The sequence below is a fragment of the Phyllostomus hastatus genome, unplaced genomic scaffold (genome assembly GCF_019186645.2).
Source record: "Phyllostomus hastatus isolate PE091 unplaced genomic scaffold, TTU_PhHast_1.1 phas_scaffold_93, whole genome shotgun sequence".
Lineage (NCBI taxonomy): Eukaryota > Metazoa > Chordata > Mammalia > Chiroptera > Phyllostomidae > Phyllostomus > Phyllostomus hastatus.
Window position 1 is genome coordinate 20,243,563 of NW_025334042.1, and position 19,900 is coordinate 20,263,462.

At 48.3% G+C, this 19,900-nt stretch overlaps 1 protein-coding gene across 1 annotated transcript in view; it reads right to left on the reverse strand.

The window, feature by feature from the left end:
• The window catches only part of ACVR1B (activin A receptor type 1B), a 35,549-nt gene extending 25,437 nt beyond the window's left edge, over window positions 1-10,112 (reverse strand). Inside the window, exon 1 of the mRNA XM_045829375.1 lies at window positions 9,903-10,112. Coding sequence (XP_045685331.1) covers window positions 9,903-9,993 — 91 coding nt within the window. The 5' untranslated portion in view covers window positions 9,994-10,112. The remainder of the gene's footprint in view (window positions 1-9,902) is intronic.
• Window positions 10,113-19,900: the final 9,788 nt, after the last annotated feature.

Consider the following 19,900-nt stretch of genomic DNA (forward strand, 5'->3'; position numbering starts at 1 on the left):
TTCTATTCCAGGTTGATTCCAGGCAGGGCACATGCCTGGGTTGCCCAGTGGGGGTGGCGCACGAGAGGCAACCACACATTGATGTTTCTCTCCCTCTCTCTCTCCCTTCCCCTCTCTCTAAAAATAAGTAAATAAAATCATTTTTTAAAAAAAGGATTCCACTGCTTTAAAAAGAAAAAAAAGTTGTCTAGTAATTACTTATCCAGACAACAGCCGATGTGTTTATAAAAACCCTGAACTAGGGCCCTGGCTGGCATAGCTCAGTGGATTGAGCGCAGGCTGCGAACCAAAGTGTCGCAGGTTCAATTCCCAGTCAGGGCACATGCCTGGGTTGCAGGCCACGGCCCCCAGCAACCGCACATTCATGTTTCTCTCTCTCTTTCTCCCTCCCTTCCCTCTCTAAAAATAGATAAATAAAAATCTAAAAAAAAAAAATCAAATTCCTGTCACCTTCCTTAAAAAACAACAAAAAAAAAAAACCACCCTGAACTAGGAAACAGAGGTGCCCGGCACTGCACTGCCACAAAGCAGAGGTAAGGTCCGGCTCCCCAGGAGGGGGTGTCAGGGGCAGAAACGGGGCACTGACCCTGGACGGCAGCCAGAGCCCTAACCAACCCATGGAGAAGATCTCGCAGCAGAACAGTGAAGTGCTCAGAGGTCACTGGTAAAAAGATCCAAGTTACACCTTCGCCTTTCACCATCATCAAAATACATGAACACAAAACAAAAACTCTCGAGTTCCCAAGAGCCACAATAAATCAAATTTTTCATGTGTGGCTGGTGGTACCTAAAAAAACCAAAAAAGGTACTGGTAAGAGCAGTTATGAAAAGAAATGTAACTGACTTAATAAAGGAAGCTATTTGTATGAGGAGGGAAAAAACCCACAGATTTAACAATACCACACTTGATAAGTTTTTGGTGTTTAATTCTGATCTGGGAAAAGGTCTCGGAATGTAGTTTGCATGCGAGAAAGGTGTTTGAAGGCAAGCTCCACACTGTATCTATTCTACAAACCGCCTTTCTGACATTCTACTTGGAGACAAACCCAACCTTGGAGAGCTGTCTAAACAAGTTCACCCCCTAAGCCTTCGGTCTAGAGAATGAAAGCTTTGTTCTCACTCAAAAGAGACGTTTGATGTTTATGCTAAAGAGACCTGTCATTGCAACTTAATTTATGACTAACTGTAAATACCTGAACATCCAGCAAGGGCCCACCTGCTGTCCAGAATGTCAAGGTCAAACCCAAATGAGTGGCATCATGACGATGAGGCGTGTCCAATGTCCCTGGGACCTAAGTGCACAGACTCAGCCGCCATATTTAGACCGTCCACCAGTAACTTGGTATTTCTCCTTTACTAAGTTTATATGAACATGCCAAAAACATTGTTTTCTTTCTTCATTGTATATAAATAGGCATATTTGTGGCTCATTAGGGCAGGGGAGGACATTTACCGGTGATGTTTTGTATCTGCTTCCTGACCTATTTACTACACCATGGATGAGTGGGGCAGAGACAGTGCAGAGCAGTTTGAGTGAGAAGAGGGACAGGAATGGCTGCTTCAGGCGTCTGGGACAATGAAGGAGGAAAAAAAATTCAGCCAGGGCTGAGCCAAAAACTAATGAGGCTGAGAACGAGTTAATCTGGGTGGAATAAAATGGGCAGGGGGCAGAATACACAGAGATGAAAGAGGTGAGCTAGGGAGAGGGACTGTGATGCTCCAAGTAGCTCACAAATGTCTGTAGTGTTTCTGAGTCACTGGGGCAAAAACTGTATGTGCAGGAGATAATAAAATTATAGTAGGACAGAGTTGGAATTATTTACCTAGAATTTGGCTGAGAGGACAGAGATAAAGGCATTCAATTAAACACATTTATTAAATACTTAAAATATGCAAGGCTCTGTGACAGGACAAAGTCGTAGAGAGAAGAACAAGCCAATTCCTAGCGTCAATCTTTAGGAGCTAAGGGACAGGGGAATGGGAGGAGCAGGCCGCTAAAAACCAGTGTGAAGCTCTCCGCGACCAGTGAGGGCCAAGGAGAAAAGCAGGGAGGATGGAATCACTGACGGGGGGAAGACAGGAAGACAAAGGTCTCACACTGGAGTATGCTGGATTTGGCCAAGGAGAGAAGGCCAAGGTGAAGAGAAGCACAAGGGATGCTGGGTCCACAGTGAACGGACATATGCAACAGTGTCAGGGTCCCAGCCAGAGATGGGCCACCAGGGAGGCTAACCCACACTGGCCGGCTCATGAAGCAAGGCTAAGGGGTCCAGGGTTGACCCTGGAGGCCACGTAAAAGCAGTGGCACCATCAGATGCAGAAGCTCTGTTTTCCCAAGTTAAACCCAACGCCGGCATGGAGGAAAAGCGAGAGTCTGGAGGCAGAGGCTGGTTGGAAAATTACCTGAACAGGCATCACCATATATAGTCGAGTGCAGTGTCGAGAGCACGTGCTTTGGAGTGAGACAGACCTCGGGCCCCCTGCTTGACCTCTCCCTGCCCCAGTTTTCCCCTCTGTAAAATGGGGACACACGTGTCTCAGAGAACAGCTGTATGGAGGCGAAGATGCAGCGCAGTGCTTGGCTTAGCACTTGAGTACATCGTGAACATTCGGTCAGCCAGAAGCTTCTGTTACTCCTGCCATCCCAGTCAAGAAGGGTATGTACTCTCTGTAGTTTCGTGGTTGCTCCAACAAGCAGAAGAAAAGTCAACTTGTGTATAAACTTCTAAAGGGCAAAGACAGACTCTTTCCTCAGTATTCCTCTCACTCAGCTTGTCTTGGACATCAAATCTGACAGTCTTACACTACAAGTGTCGAACGTAATACACAGACGTACACCGGAATAATAAATGAAGGTTCGGGGCAAGGCAGGTCCACCACAAATGCTTACTTAAGAACAATACAAGAATTAATAAACAATGATTTGAGAAGAAACTGTGTTCCATGTACTCACAGGGTCAGACTCCCAACCTGTGTGTGTGTGCGTGCAATTCACAGATTCTTCAACTTAAACAATCATCTGAAAAATCTACACCCAGAGCACCCAGAGCTCCCTCCCTCCTCCAGACACTCACAGATATCTAGGAAAGGGTGACAAGCAGTGGATGGAAGCCACGTGCGGTCAGAGCACGTTTCACACACAAGGCCCAGCGAGGGGATGGCTGGGTCCCAGGGCTCAAGGACCCTCTGGCCTACCTTGGGAGAGCTCTCTCATCCCCTTCTCCTGCCAGCTGTCTCCTCGCAGCGCCACGTGACCCAGCGTGCGCGCACATTTTCAGAACAGCACCCTTTACTGCCACACAGTTTCTGCAGGTCAGAAGTCCAGGCACAGCACGATGGGTTGGCCGGGGCTGCTCCCTCACCTTGGGCCGGGACTTCTTTCAAGCTCACTGGTTGTTGGCAACCCCACTGCCTGTGAACACAGGGCTGAGGTCCCCATTCCCCCCTTGCTGACAGCCCAGGACCACTCTCAGCTCCCAGAGGGGGCCTGCAGTGCCCGGCCATGTGGCCCCACAGGCAGCTCACACAGTTGTCTACTTTCTTGTGAGCCAGTGGGAGCATCTCTGCCTGCCTTCCTCTTCTGCAGTCGGCTAAGAAAACTCTGCTTTCCAAGGGCCAGCTCGGTTAGGTTCGGTCCACCATAACAGTCTCTCTTTGAAAATCCACTGATTCGGCACCTTAATTACACCTACAAAATCCCTCCACAATGGGACCTAGATTCACACGGGACTGAGTAACTGGAAGAGGGGGAGCACACCAAAGGCTGGGAATCTTGGGAGGATGGGGTAAACGATGGGCTGTGGTTGGCAGAATCACCTTATATTTATCTCTTTATTATCTATCTCACCTGCCAGAAGGTGGCCTTCATGAAGAAAGGCATCTTTGCATCCCTTTGCTGGCTGTAAACAACACTGTTTAGAATATGGTAGGTGCTCAATCAGCGTGTTAGAGGAATCTGTCAATCGCCAGTTCTCTCGCTCCCTCTCCACATGTACACGTGTGTGTGTGTGTTTAGCTTATTTCTAGGCTGCAAATGGGACTTCTAACTGTATATATTAAAATCCTGTTTCGGTGAAACCATTAGGAGTCCTTGGAATTCCGTGACATAATTTTCTCTCTGCCACAATTATCTGAACAGCTTTAATAAAATGCAGTTAATCCTCACCAGTCATCGATTCCATACTTGTGTATCTGCCTACTTGCTAAAATTTGCAAACCCAGTACCAACACTCTCAGTGCTCTCATGGTCACTCACGGACACGCGCCACGTGCTGGCAAGTGTGACGCACACACACGTGTGCAGACACCGGCGCCCACGGGCCGACTGAGGTGCAGCGGGACAGCGCTCTGCCTGTGTGCTCGGCTCTGACCGTGGGCGTGTGCGCCCTTGCCATGGTCTGTTTGGTGCCATGCGTTCCCCATTTTTGTGTTTTTTGTTGTTGGTGGTGGTGATTTCAGTTTGAAGTTGCCCCCAAGAGCAGTGCTGAAATGCTGAAAACACCGAGGTGCCTTACAGAGAAAACACGTGTACCAGGCAGCGCTGTTCAGGCCTGCATCATGGCGCTACTGGCCTCGAGCTCAGTGTTACACAGTCGACAACATACACCACACAAGGCGTCTTTGAACAGAACCACACGGAAGACAAGGTTAGGTACTGGTCAGCTGATGAGATGAGAACGTCGGGACCGGCGGCTCACAAGAGCCTAACCCTGTGCTTCCCCGGGGGCAGGGGTTCAGTGTTCACCGGTTCAGGGCTGGCGCTAACCTTGGGAAACACAACTCCCACAAACGACGAGGTGACTGTAACAGCCCCATTTACAGACGAAAGAATGAAGTTGAGACAGATATGAAATGGCAGTTCCTAGCACACTCCAGCACATCATTTTCTTTCTTTCATTCTTTCTTTCTTTTTTAAAAACCATTTGTTTATTTTCAGAGGGAGTGGAAGGGAGGGAGAAAGAGAGGGAGAGAAACATCAATGTGTGAGAGAGATACACTGACTGGATGACTCTCACATGCCCCCAACTGGTGACCTGGCCCGCAACCCAGGCATGTGCCCTGACTGGGAATCAAACCGGCGACCTTTGGGTTTGCAGGCCGGCACTCAATCCACTGAGCCACACCAGCCAGGGCCACATCATCATTTTCTTCACAGCACTTGTGACTGATAATTGTGTTTACTTATTTATTTTCAGTCTAAGCCACTCCAATTTTAAGTCCCATTACAGTCAGAGAATTAGGGATCTTTGTCCATCTTGTCCTCTGTTACTTACCCATGCCAAGAACTGTTTCAGATACATACCCACCTGAATGAATAAAAAGTTCTCCTATATGTAATTGTGTTAACATTAGGGTTGACTGATGCTATATAGGGAAAGGCAGTTACTTTTATTATGTTAAGTTCAATATATTAAGCTAGACAAATACTGGCTTAAGTTTAAGTGGAAAGAGAAGAAAACCGAAAGAACCCCACAGCTGCCTGAAGCAGCACTGCCCGAGAGCCAGAGAGCAGGCGAGATCACCTGGGATGGAAACTTCACAACTAAACCCAGGCAGCTCTACAGAGTAAGGGAGAGAAAGATATACTCTGCAGCAGTAGTTTTGCCTGGTGTTACATTTATCCACGATGGAGAAGCCAGCAGGCAGAGCGAACCGACGAGGGCAGAGATGGTGCCTCTGGAGCCCAAGTTCTGGTTAAATTTGTGTGAGACAGAGAGAAGTAGAAAAAGTGAGAGAGAACACTGAGGTGAACGAAAACCAAGAGCAGGTATTCAAGCCAGGCCAGGAGGCACTGCCTGCAGAGTGAGAGCGTGCAAGTTAGACTGCAGGGGACTGTCAGGTCTGAGCAGCTGATCCCTAAAAGGTCTCGGCAAAACCAGTCTGGGCGGAACTGACGGGCCAGCAGCCGGGCTGGTGGGAGAGGGGCCTGGAGGATTTCTCCTGTGTAAACACAGAGAGGGGAATGAGATAAGACCCCCTTAGTTCAACCCCTACTCTAAGAGACAAATAGCACAAGAATTCAAGACACAGAGGCGGGATTCCAGAACTACTGTTCACTGCTGCTCTGAGCAAAAACTGAACAGTAAACAATAAGGATTTCAAAATTAAAACAAAAGAGCCACTTCAGTATTCTAATTTAACCTTCAAAAACACAGAACATCTAAAGCGCCATGAACCGAGAATTCCATTCCACCTCAACACCCTGTACTCCTGAGTTATTATGAGAACAGACTGCAACGCAATTCAACTCATGCTCCAAAATGCAACAAGCGGCTTCAGCAGGACACGCCGAAGGCAGCAGCAGCACGTCTCCTCTCCTCTGTTTTCTGATTCATATTTCGGCAGCAAGGTTACAATTAGCTCACCAGTGGAGAATAAACCTATTTATAACACAGCAGTCCACCTGAAAGACACAATCAACTAAAAAGGTTTTCAGGGGAAAGTGAAGTGCCGCTTCTTCCCGTGCTGCCTGCAGGTTCCCAAGGTCCTTTCGGATGAAGTCCTCGGCCTCACCTTCCTGTGTTCACAGCCCCATCCCGGCCACTTCGCTCAGCCTCCATGTTCTTATGTAACATTTACATACTGCCATAAACCTACCCAGAGTTGTGTAAGAATTAAAACGTTGCCAAACCAATAAAGCCTAAAGCAGGTCACTCCCTCCAGCCTGCCTTTGATTAGCACAGGTATGCTGCCCGGTCTAGATGTCAGAGCCCGTCAAAAGACAGAAATTAACCTGAGGAAATCGGACACATCTACAAAAATGCACAAATAAGAAGAATTTAACCACACGGTGACACTTGGTGCTTCTATCAATCCCAAGCCAGTATGTTATCCTGCCCGTAAGATAAAAAGTAACCCAACGTTGCTTGTTCACTGAAGTCAGAAACTGTGTCTAAAAATACCTCCCAGCCAACTGGCTATCAGTTAAGTCAGTCTCACAAATGTCCCAATCAGAGTGACACGAATTATTTCCTTACTTTACAGAGGAAACACTGAGGCAGTCACAGTAAGATTAAGTGACTTAAGGACAACCTGTACGGGGACGAAATTCTGGGGCTGAAAACCAGTCTCCTCCCTCCAAGTGGCTCTAACCTTTAACCAGAGTAGCCATTTTATTACGTTTCAATCACATCTGTTCCAGGAGCTCTTTTAACAAAACTAATCAGAGATCCTCTTTCCTCTCCAAGAGTTCTCTTTCACTGTACTTCACAACTATGTCCACTGAACAAAATTACAAGACTTGGCTTGAAATAAGATTTTCAGTCTGTTCACAGAAATTCAAAATGTTCCTATCAAAACCTCAAATGTCACCTTTGTTGCTTTTGCCTTAAGAAATGAATGTCTTCTGCCACTAACTAATGCAATTTTACATTTTTAAATACTAATGTGAAAATTCCAAAGCTCAGCTGTAAAACATGGCACACCTATCAAGTGAATGCTGTTTATAACCTAGAAGTCATTCTCCTTATCACTGGCTTGTTACTAAGTCAAAGTTAATTCACTGATTAATAGAAACACCAACCCTTGCTGCCCTCATGTCACAGCCAAGTACCAGGCATCAGGGCTGCCCAGCTCTGCCACTCCCCCAGCCCTCCCAGGGAAGCCACACAGAGTGCAGGGGAGGAAGGCAATCAACTTCTTGTTATCCTCAGCCTCTAGGTTCCCAGAACTGACGTTTTACTTTAAGCCTTTTGCAACAGTGGTCTCTGTAGCATGCACTATTGGCAACTAGATGTGTCCCGGAAAAAACTGCAGTGTCTGGCCAAGAAGTTTAAAGGCCTTCGAGAATGTTTGCTGGACACACAACCTAATTTCCAATTTACCAAAAAAAGAAACTAATTCCCTATTATGACCACCCATTTCACTCCAACAAACATCCATTTTAGGATGGTTACCAAAAAAAACACAAAACTCTGCCCCATTCAAAGCCAGTCGGATTATCAATTAAACATTCTTAACTAGGCTCGCAACAAGATCAGCCCCACAGACACCACACCACATTAACAGGGAAACGGCTGTTGTCCTGCACACAGTAGGGACAGGATAAAAATTCCTATGAAAGCGATTTAAAGACTTACTCAGACACGTATCAAATGACAAACCTGAAGGCCAAGTCTCCCTATTTACTACCCACTAGAGAAACAACAGTATGCTACACTTTCCAAAAACATGGCCCACAGTAAGGCCCAGCAAACATCATTCAGGAAAACCATGATCTTACCACAGATGTCAGGCTGTGCTCACACGCTTCACCATGGTGATCGGAACCACAGCACATCAGCCGTGCTCAGAGCAGCGAGACCCCGCAACACACACGAGGTGCTTAACAGAAGCATTAGCCAGCGAACAAAGACCCCACTGCACAGGCTACACCACTGGAAACAAATATCGAAGCTGAAGATAATGAACTTGTCTTTGAGATGTCAAAGTGGGATGATGTCTTTTTTTTTCTTTGATTGTCTGGTTTACTAAAGGAGACAGCCCACCTGAGAACCATTGTTTCTCGTGGAGAGGAGAGCCAGAGAACACACTTGACCTCCCATTGCTGGGAGGCCAGGGGCTGCTGAGAAGTCAGAGCAGCAGGCTTTGCAATACATCAGAGCACATACAATCCTGACAGTCTCTCCCAGATCCATCTGTGGGTCAATAATCACTCCAATACAACTGCCAAATATAACCTTCATCTGCTACCCCAATGCCAAAACACACTGGAGACAACTCTCTTAAATTAAATATTTTAGGGTTTCATCTGCTCTTCTCAGCCCCACAAGGCCTGATAAATAACACACCCAGTTAAGGGTGCCACTGAAAGGTACCCACCTATATAGTGGGAAGGGTGGGGGTGGTATGGGCAGCAGAGGCTGTGGGGGTTGGAAGGTGAGGGGTGGGGGAGGGGTGGGGAGTGTGTGTGGGGGAAGGGCAAGTAAAAGGGGTGGTGTGGGAAGGTAAATAAGTACTGACGAAGGGCCAGGGAGCCGGTCCAGTGGTGGGATCTTTAAATAATCCTGGGGGTTGGAGCCTGGTTCTAGGATTTCACCTGAAAGGCATCCACTAAGTGAGCAACTGAATGGGCCCCCTGGGGTGGGGTGGGGGAGGCGAGATGGAAAGCAAATACACCTAGATGCAGGTTAACCATTCTGAAACTAGGTTTCCTAGGGTTAGAGAGATTCCAAAGGCAAACTCCAAAACGGTTGAGGGGCCTGTTCGTCCCACTTCCTCCAAAGAGCTTCCACACTGCATGTGTATTGGCGGGGGGCGGGGGGGTGGGTGCCCCACCAAACTCAAGGGACTGGGTGAAGGGGAAATGTGACTCCCTTTCCCAGAACATGAGGGAGGAAGGAGAGGGAGGGGAAGAGACGCCCCAAGTGCAGGATTTGAAGGAAAGGTTAGAGACCCCTTTGCCTATCATCTGAGATGCGCAAGGACTCTCAGCATCAGGATACCTCGGAAAGCAAAGACCTCATCACCCCAGCCCCACGATCTTGGCGGGAGAAAAGGCATCCCCCAGGAGCATCTGGAGGGAGGGAATGAAGACCCCCGCCCCTGGGCAAGCGAAGGGGCAGAAACATGATCTCCACATTTTGGGAAAGAAGCCCGCACTCCCGTCTACGGAACATCAGGGTGCTGGGAGAGCGACCCCCAAGAGCTCCCCGAATTCAGCTCCGCCTGGAATAGGGTTCGGGTCCCCAGGGGCCCGGCGTGAGCTCGGTCGCGGCTGGGCGGCAAAGCCTACGGGGGTCAGGAGAAGCCACTGAGGGTCACCCCGACCCCTCCGCGCCCCCCGCCCGGCCATGTTGTGCGCGTGGGGAGGGGGCGCGCTGTAGCCCCGGCGCCGCGGAACGAGGCCTCGCCCTCGCCCGGCCCTCTCCATCCTGGCCTCCGCCCCCCGTCCCAGGACTCACCCTGGATCCCCCGGGGCCCGGACCCGCCGCTGCCGGCGAGCAGAAGGACGACTAGGGGGAAGAAGGAGGAGGCTCCGGCCGACTCCGCCATAGTAACCACCGCCGCCGCCGCCGCCGCCGCCGCCGCCGCAGCCCAGCAGCGCCCAGCGCGCGCGCGCGCGCCCCCGGCGCCTCCCCTCCTCCCGGGCCCGGCTCCCGCCTCCCGCTCCTCCGCCCGGCGCCCGCACGTGCGCTCCCGGCAGAGCCGGCGCCGCGGCCGCCGCGCGCGCCCCCGAAGGGCGGGGCCGGGTGCGCGCGGGCGCCCGCCTTAAAGGGGAGTGTCCTTGTTAAAGGGGTAGGAGGGGTGCGCCGTGCGCCCCTTGGCCCCCTTCGCAGGTGGGTGAGATCGCGGCGCGGAGGAGGCCAAGCAGAACGCGCATCCTCCGCCCTTCCCTGCATCCCACCCAGGGCAGGTTATCTTATCAGTACCGGCCCCCTCCCCGCACGGAATGTTCTAAGAGTCCCATGTGTTTTCTGGTTCCCTTCATTCCTACTGCCTATCCTCTAGCCCCATCGAGTCCCAGCGGGATCGTTGCAACCGTCTGCTACCTGGTCTCCCCACTGGAATCCTCTGAACGCCCAGCAACCTGTATGCCCCTTTTCAGAACATACGAAGGCTTTTTAAAAAAATTGATTTAAGGGAGAGGGAGAAAAATATATCAACTTGTTCCATTCATTTATGCATTAATTGGTTGATTATTGTCTGTGCCCTGACAATAGGGATGGAACCTATAATGTTGGGGTTTGGGACTAGCTCTAACCAACTGAGCTACCTGGCAAGGCCTGTTTAATGACAGTGCTCAATCTCTGTAAGGGTGCTAGTGAAGCGCCCCCATTCTGCTCCTAGGTAGAACCCTTTTGGTAAACAATTGGGCATTATGTATCAAATACCCTAAAATATTCTTACCCACTGACCTGGAATTATCCCCTGTCTTCAAGAAATAATAGAGAACAAATGTTTACGAAAAGTTTAATTGTCGTATGTTTATTGCTGTAAAAGGCTAAAAATGTAAGTAGGCAATAATAGAAGACAAAAAACTTATGGCCCACCCACATGATGGAGTATTATTTCATAATTAAAAATTATGTTTATAAAAAGTAATGAAGTTAGAAAATGTTAAATGAATGATAATAATGATAAATGAGATCATGGTAAATGGAAAAGCAAAACACAAAACTGTTTACAGTGTTATTCTAATTTTGTTGATACTACATATATATATGGAAAAAAGACCAAAGGAAATTTCCCAATATTATCAGTAGTTATTGCCAGGATAATTTTTTACTTTTGTATTTTCTAATTATTTTACAAATAAACAAGTGTTACTTTCAATTTTAAGGGGATGCTTATAAATGACAAAATCACCTATATCTTTCTAAAAAGAATTCACTTTCTTTAACTTGAGAAAAGAGATTGAAATTTTGAAAACGGCAAGGTTCTGGATCTGAATTCTCCTTTTCTTACTAACTGGCTGTGAAAACATGGGCAAGTTTTTTAACTTCTCTAAGCCCAGCTTTACTGTTGGAGATCCAGGGGTGGAGATGACCAAAGGGCAAAAGGAGGAGCTTCTCAAATGGAGTCTTCACGGAGCAAATTGTCACCAACCTGAAGAATGCCTAGCCTCACCAGGAAAAAAAAAAAAAAACAGACTGCAGACACACTCCACACACACACACACACACACACACACACACACGTGCAAAGTCATGCAGAGACGCTGTCTACAAATGGGTCAGTGTAGCTAGATGAGTAAACACCTTATTTTTACACTGCTCTCCCTCACCACCACCCCCAATGGGCAGCTCCCTTCTCTAGTCCATTAAACTGGTCTCCCAAACTCTGCACCAGCCCCCCACCCAGGGCTCCCAGCTGTGGTGGGCACAGCACTAGGTGACTATGATAGTTTCTTAGGACTGCTGTAATGTCACAAATTGGGTGGCTTAAAATAACAGAAATGTATTCTCTCATAGTTCTGGAGGCTAGAAATCTGAAACCAGGGTGTCAGCAGACCCATGTTCTCTCCAAAGTCTCTAGGGAAGAATCATTCCTTGTCTCTTCTAGTTTCTGGCAGTTCCCAGAATCCTTGGTGTTCCTTGGCTTGTGGAAGCATAACTTCAATCTCTGCCTTCATCTTCACATGGTCCTCTTCCTTCTGTGTCTGTATCTCTGTCCAAATTTCTCTCCTTACAAGGACACCCGTCACTGAATTAGGGCCCACCCTAATCCAGTATGAGTCCACGTAACTTCAACTCAATTACATATGCAAATATCCTAGTTCCCCATGAGATCATATTCACAGGTTCTGGATGGACGTAAATTTGGGGGATGCTATTCGACACAGTGCATTCACTGACCCTGTAGTCAGGAAGGGAAAGCTGTGCTCTCAAGAGCACATCTCCAAGGCCCAGGGGAAGGGACTAGTCTTTCCTAAACCTTATTCAGTGCTGCCACTGTGGCTACAAGACCAAGAGTCCCAGAGGGGACCTGGGGTAGCTTTACTCCTAGAGAGCAAGGTCAACCACATACCTGAATACACGGCTTAGGGAACCAGACTGCTGGGTCCACAGATCGAATGCCACCCCAGTCAGCAAACTTGCTAGCATGTGACTTAAGATATTTTTCCTCCCCAAACTTTGATTCACTTACCTGTGAAATGGAGCCAATAATAGTTCCATCTCACAGAGATGTTGTGAGGATGGATAAAGATACTGTATGTAAAGCACCTAGCATAGTGTCTGACACAGAGGAGGTGATATAAAAAGAATAGCTATTCTTATTACGATGATTTGACCTTTACTACAATCCTGCAAAGTGGCTGAGGCATGTCAGGGTGTGCCCAGTTTATGGGTGAGGCAACTGAGACCGCGGCAAGGTAAGCAACTTGCCCAGGCTCACATATAATTAAGTGTTGAAGCCACAGCCTGCTGTTCCCATACTTATTCAGCATTGAAATGTCTCATGCTTTTACAGGGACTGGTCTTCAAGATCCAGCTACCGGTGGGAAATTAGACTTGATAGGGTGGGGGAGGGAGGTTAGTTACATCCTTCACACCCTATTCCTGAGAGTTCGAAGCATCTGCTCAAGTCAGAGCTTTCCTAGGTGATGCATCTACTTTGCCTTTAGGTCCCAAGCTGCATGCGGACAGACTGACCAATCTACCTGTGCTCCCTGTGGCAGCCTGGCTCTCCTACCATCCCTGAAGGCCTCAGCAAAGTGTCCATTTCTGTAAACCTCTTTAATCTTAGGGCTGGACCCATATCCTAATCCATGAACTCCTCGTTAGCCCTGCTCTGTCATGAGACTCCCAGGAGCTGTGAGGATTCACTTTTCCAGGAGAAAGCCTTACTCCCCAGGCCCCACTGACCAGACCACCTAGTCTTACAGCTGTCGTCTTGCATGCAGCACATCAAGACTCCCCGCCTCCTGGGTGATTCGTCATGGTTTGCCTTGGTGAACAAGGAGCAATGTCATTAATCCCAAGAAGGCAATAGCTCATCTTTAGTCATTCATTCTAGAATCACTTGTTAATACCGGCAGCATCCCAGGACAACATATAAACATGGACAGGTCATGGTCCTTGCCCTCAGGGAACTTATAATCTAATAGAGACAAGCATGGAAAATAAAGCAACAATGTGTTATACATGCTATAGCATACACCTGTGAAGGGTCAGTGAGGGCAGTTATGAGGGCATGGATGATTCACCTCTGCAGGGACAGGCTGAGGAGGCAGGAAGGATTTCAGAAACAGGCCAGGCTATAGCTGACTCTTGGAAGATCAAAGAATATTTCCTAGATAGACAGGCTTTCATGAGGCAAGGGAAAGCAGCAGATTATTCCTGGCACACGGAGCAGTATGAGCAAGAAACTGAGATGAAATTGACTGGCATTGAGGGGAGTCATGAGCAGCATGGTGGCACACTCAGGGAGCACAGAGTGAAGTGGGCTGATGGCAGAGCTGAAAGGTAGTGTTGGAGGGACCGACAGACATCAAAACATACTCAGAAGTGGACTTTTCTCAGGGTTCTAAGCAAGGAAGTAAATTCATTGTGTTTTAGAAAGACAACTTCACTAAACCAAATGAACTTGCACTTTGTACAGATGGTTGGAGGAAGATGAGACTGGTGGTAAGGAAACTAAAGAGGCAATTCCAGTGGTCCAGACAAGACAGGAGGAGGACCTGACCCTAGGCAGCAGCAGTAGAGATGGGAAAGAGAAATAGATGCAAGCGATTTTAGCCCTGGCCAGGTAGCTCAGTTGGTTAGAGCATTGTCCTGATACACCAAGATTGCAGGTTCGATCCTCAGTCAGGACGCATACAAGAATCAATCAATGAATGCAAAAATAAGTGGAACAACAAATCAACCTTTCTCTCTCAAATCAATCAATTTTAAAAAAGTTTTAAAGAGATAGAAACGACAAGATTGATTGGATGTGGGAAGTGAGGAGGAAGTGGGGTGGCCCCAAATGATTTCAGGGTAATTTGACTTGGGGGACCAGCTGCTTGGTGGCTACATCTAGCAGATTAGCAAGAGCAGGTCTGGGAGAAAGACAATGAGCTCCCCTGGGCCTACTGCGTTTGGAGGGCTCATGAGGTGCTTGGAGCTATGGAGATATGGATTTGGAAGTCAGCAGCATATAATAGCTGTCCAAACAGAGAATCCTAGAATTATAGCAGCAATGCCACAGGAAAGAGCAGACAGAGAAGGAAGTCAGAGAAATAGGAGAACACCCAGAAATAATAGAAATGTGGAAACCAAGGCAGGAGAGGATTTCAAGAGGTCAGTAGTATCCAATGTGAAGAAGGGTTCAAGTAAGATGAGGAGCAAAGAGTGCCCAGGATTTGATAATGGGAAGCCTACCAGCCATGTTTGCCTGAGCAGGTTCACTGCAAGATGGAGTGGATGCCTGTCTTCCTGTTCACTGGTAGGGGGCTACCAGTGAACAGGAGATAAAGGCTTAGAAAGACTGAATGTTCTCTGTTCTTTAAGACAACTTGACCATGATGGAAAGGGAGATTTGGATTTCCTTCAGAATGCTGGACCAGGTTCCCGGAGCTGAGCAAAGCTGCTGAAGAAACAACTCAAAATGCTTGACAAACTAGCAAGAAAGTGAACACTCAGGTCAAAACTAAGGAACAAAGAGAGGAGAGCCGAGCACAAAAGCGGGCTTTTCCCGTGAGAACATCAGTATCCCAGGTGAACTTGAACTTTAGTTTTCTAAGGTGAGCTGGACACAGGAGACAGGACACAAAACCTAGGCCTGCCCAAGGTGGGCAGTCTAACAAGTGACCATCCGCACAAAGCCATGACCCACAAGGGCAATCATGACCTCATTCGACCTATGAACTAGGAACGCTCTCCCTGAGGGGGGCTGCAAGCAGAATCGCCAGTCTTGAATCTTAGCTCTGAGTGAGAATGGGGGGAAATCTTCCTTGGGGTTTCATAACCCCAAGCTGGCCTTCATGATTTAATTTCATTCCACATTCTCCCTCCCTGGGTGGTCTGAAAAACCATGTTATTTAGGTTCAAGTGGTCCCGGCTGCTAGCACTCCCTGGTAGGACCCGGAAGAAAGAAGAGCAGATCCGCTTCAGAGGAACCCATCTTCAACTCAGGCTAGAAGAAATTCTCACAGACAAAATTCCAAGAAATATGATCTACATAGTCACCCTGACCAGTGTGGCTCAGTTGATTGGGCATCATCCTGCAAAGCAAAAGCCACTGGTTCAATTCCCGGACAGGGCACATGCCTGAGTTACAGGTTTGGTCCCGGTTGCAGAGCATATGAGAGACAACCAATTGATGTCTCTCTCCCCGTCTTGCTCCCTCCCTATCCTTTTCTCCCAAAAAATAAATAAAAATCTTTTTTTTTCAGTTTTATAACTTTATTTGACAATCAGCAGTTAGTTCTCATTCACATTAACTGTGGGTAGATTTTTGAAAGTGGTGACAGGTAGGTAGGTCAGCAACCGGCATACAGAGCTCATTTGGTGAACCTCCGTCCTCATCAGGTTTTCTGGACAACCGCACCCGGATACGGTGGGGACATTCCTTACTCCTTTGGCCCACACGGCTTTGTTGAGCCTGGTGTCAAGGCGCGCATCTGGAGTTCCCATCTCCCTCAAGGCAAATGGCTGGCTCTGAGTGCCCGAGAGGCACGCTCCTTGAAACCCACTCCGTGGATGCACTCGTGCATGTGGGTGGTGTGCTCTCCGGTCACTACCTCGTTTATGGCAGAACGGCCCTTCTTCTCACCGCCCTTCTTTGCGGGAGCCATTATGCCAGGCCCAGGTTGGAAAGCTAAAAATCATTTTTTAAAAAAGAAATGTAATCTACATAGTTAAATCCAAAAACAAAAAATAACAGTCAGTTTAGAATTGTATACTCATAGAAAATGTCTTTCAAAAGTTAGATCTTTACTAAAATGTGTAAGTTCTGTACGAGCTCCTGTGTATTTTGCTCATTGTTAGATGTTCACTAATAGAACAACAACAGTATATAACTTCCAGGATGAGAGAAGGAAGGAAATAGAATGAGATATAAATAATCCAAAAGGAAGCAAGAAAGGAAAGAAAAAAGATAATATTAAGTTGGAATAAATAGAAAGCACAAAATAAGATAGTGAAAATAAGTTCGAATACACCCATGATTGTAATAAATATAAATAAGCTAAATAATCCAATTTAAAAATGCAATTCCAGACTGGACGACAGAAAGAGAGAAAAGGGAATTTCCAGAAGGACACCAAACAAGATCCTTTATCTTGCTGTTTCAGAAGGAAGGACAGACTGCAACTCAAATCATTATTAAGGAGCCAAGAGTTGCTTAAAGATACAAGAAGAAGGAGGAGTGAGTGGTGGCACCAGAACCCAGGAAGGACGAGGGCACAGGATCACGACCCAAAGGCACAGGGGAGAGTATCACCCTCCTAGAGGCTGGAGGCAGGAGCAGAACAAAGAAGTCTATAGGCATGAGAGGGTCACTTGGCTGTTCTCCATCAAGTTGCAGTCATGGCCGTCTGTTTTGGTACAATATAGTCAGAGGCAGGATGGCACGTATGGCAGATGTGCTCTAAGAGAGAGGTGAGAATCTGTAAAACCACTGTGGAGGGCGGGAGTGGTGTCCAGAGACACAGAAAAGTGGGAGAGGATCACCCAAATGGCACTAGGCCGGGGCTGCAGAACAAGAGTGGCAGTCATAACATGCCTCTTCCTTTTGATGGTACAATTTCCCCCTGGAAATGGTCAGCAGCTCAGGGTGGGACTGAAAGAAGGGATGTTTGGAGGCTGGAGGGGTAAGAAGTGGGGTTTGGGGGCTGGTGGGAGAACAGAGGGGCCAGGGAGCTCACCAAAGCAGAGGAGGGCCACTTAGGCAACAGAAGGAAGTTGAAGTTGACAGTGCCCGGTGGCTGAGGTTGGGAGGCTGGCTAGAGGGACTGCTACAGGCGCGAGGGGCCCAAAGGCCTTAGTCAGTGTCAGGGACCTGATGTGGTAGCAGCATGCAGTCTGCGCTCAGTAGTTCCACAGGATGGTGCTGAGCTGATTCTTCTCGAAGAAAACCCTCCCTAGGCTTTTCTCACTTTCTGCTCCAGAGGCCGTGCCATGATTTTAGAGGCAAGCCTTCCTTTGTTTCTTTAACCATCACCCTGACTGTGTTCTACCCCAGTGCCTCCTTGGTAAACAGGCCCCGTGCTCTCAGCCTCCATGACTCACACCAGTTTCTATCCAGGCATGTCCAGTGGCCCATGGGGTGGCTCTCCCGGTCATTCTTTTGTTGCGGACCTCTGAGCTTTTGCCCGTCTGGCGCTCCTCTTCTCCATGGTCTCAGTAAGGCCACAGCCCGAGCCTCATCCCTCACATTTCTGGTGCTACTAGTGCTACAACCACCCTACGACCTGGCCACACCTTCCTGCAGTCACCAGGCACATCCCTGCATACCTATGTTCTGAGAAGGTCCCTTTCATTTTGTCATCTGACTTCTTGAGAACACACAGACTCCTATTGCCTCATAGCACCCAGCCAAATGCACAGCAATCTAAATCTGGAGCAGGCCTTGGTCGGATCCCGCCATTTTGCAGATGGAGAAACTGAATCCAGAGAAGATAAGTGACTTGTTCAGGACAGACTCCAAACTGGCAGTCAAGACCTTTACATGATATCCATCCAGACCGACTTCCCCCTGCACATAAAAATGGTGGCCGGAGATCAACTATCTACTGTCCTAAGAGCTTCAGGTTTTTTTTTCAGTTTCATAACTTTATTTGACAATCAGCAGATAGTTGAATAATGTGGATTATTTAACCTTCACAACAAGCCCACGAGAGAAGTACTACTATTTACCCTTTGTAGAGATGAGGAATTGAGGCGTAAGGAGATCAAAAAACTTGCCCAAGGTCACCTGGCTAATCCTAGTCCTGACAGCTCCCCTATTGCACTAGCGCTTGCGCTCTCTCTCTCTCTCCCCCTCCCTCCCCCCTCTTATACACACACACATACATCAAGTACTCATTCATAGTCCTCCCCTGCCTACAGAGTACCTACACCCTCCTTTACATCCAATGACAAGAGTCTATTGCTCTCACCTGCCTACACCCCCTCTCCTAGGTGAGTGCACAGTCTGCCCTCTGGCCATAGATGATTGCACTAGGGTTGGGCATCTGAACCAAGGGAAAGCAATAAATAAACTATTCAGTTGCTCTTTCATGAGCATTTGAACTAACGAGGCATAGAAACCAAGTTACTTAGATGGTGGTGGGTGCTGTGGAGGAGTGCCTGGAAGCCATGCTGGGCCATGTGGCAGCAGGGCGAACCAGGAAAGGGGAGGGAGCAGAGGCAGGGAGAAGGAGGGGAAAGGAGGGGGAAGGAGAAAGAGAGAGGGAGATTACCCAGGTGTGCCTGCCAGGACTCGCGTGTATACACACGCCCTCCAGCCCCAACCACTGTAATAGTCAAATTGTCCTCAAGACATATCCAGCCTCAAGTCTGGACAGGTCCCGTGAGATCTGGCTGTGTTTCCCACTATTGGTTTCTTTGAGATTCCCACGCATCTTTTCAGGAAATCCTCTTCCACTCCCTCTGCTGTGAGTGTGCTTGACTTGTAGACGAGGAGCCCTGGCTAGAACACCCGCTCAGGGAACTCTACCCATCCTCCAGCACAGGCTCAGGGTCTGACTTCTCCAGGAAACCCCCCCAGACCTGCCCCACGTCTTGGGTGTGTTCCTCTCTCCTTCCCCAGACAGATCACACACCCCACTGCATCCATTTCCCTCCTGACATTCAATGAACACTTGTTGATGGATAGAATCCTCCAACTTTGGGGCACCTGTTTCCAATTTTGCCATCTGAAGTTGGACTATATTGCTATCATTTTATGTTCTAGCAAATCCATGCGTCCACCCATCATTTGTTTATCCTGGGAATGGATATACTGAATGTCCATGTGCCAGACACTGGGCCGGGCCCTGGAAATGGTTCAAATGAAGTTCTCAGGTCTTACCCTCTGAGAGTTTTCTCCTGCCTGTTCCTCCATCCCCTCCCTCATACCAAGTGCCCACCCCTGTCTCCCACCTATCCTCACACTCACACAGCTCCCCGTACAGCGGGACTCCCTGGAGTTCTCTCTCTGCCCTCCACTCTCCCTCCTTTTCGATCATTCTATGGTGCAGGAATTGACACTATAGTCTGAGTGTCTGTGTCTTTATGCTATTTTAAGACCCCAGCACTTTGCAAAAACCTAGTGGAGAATACTGCCAAAGCGGGGGGCGGAGGGGGGGTCTGAGCAACCTGAGCCTGGGGCCGACGGGGTGTCTGGGAGCCAGGTTATCGGAGCCAGCTGCAGAGCCACTGGAACCGGGCTGTTAACCGCCACTTGCCTGACCCAGCCTGGCCCGATCCGATCCGGCTACTACCTTCTCTTTTCGGGGCCCAGCCCTCACTTCCCCCATGGTTTGCATAGGAGT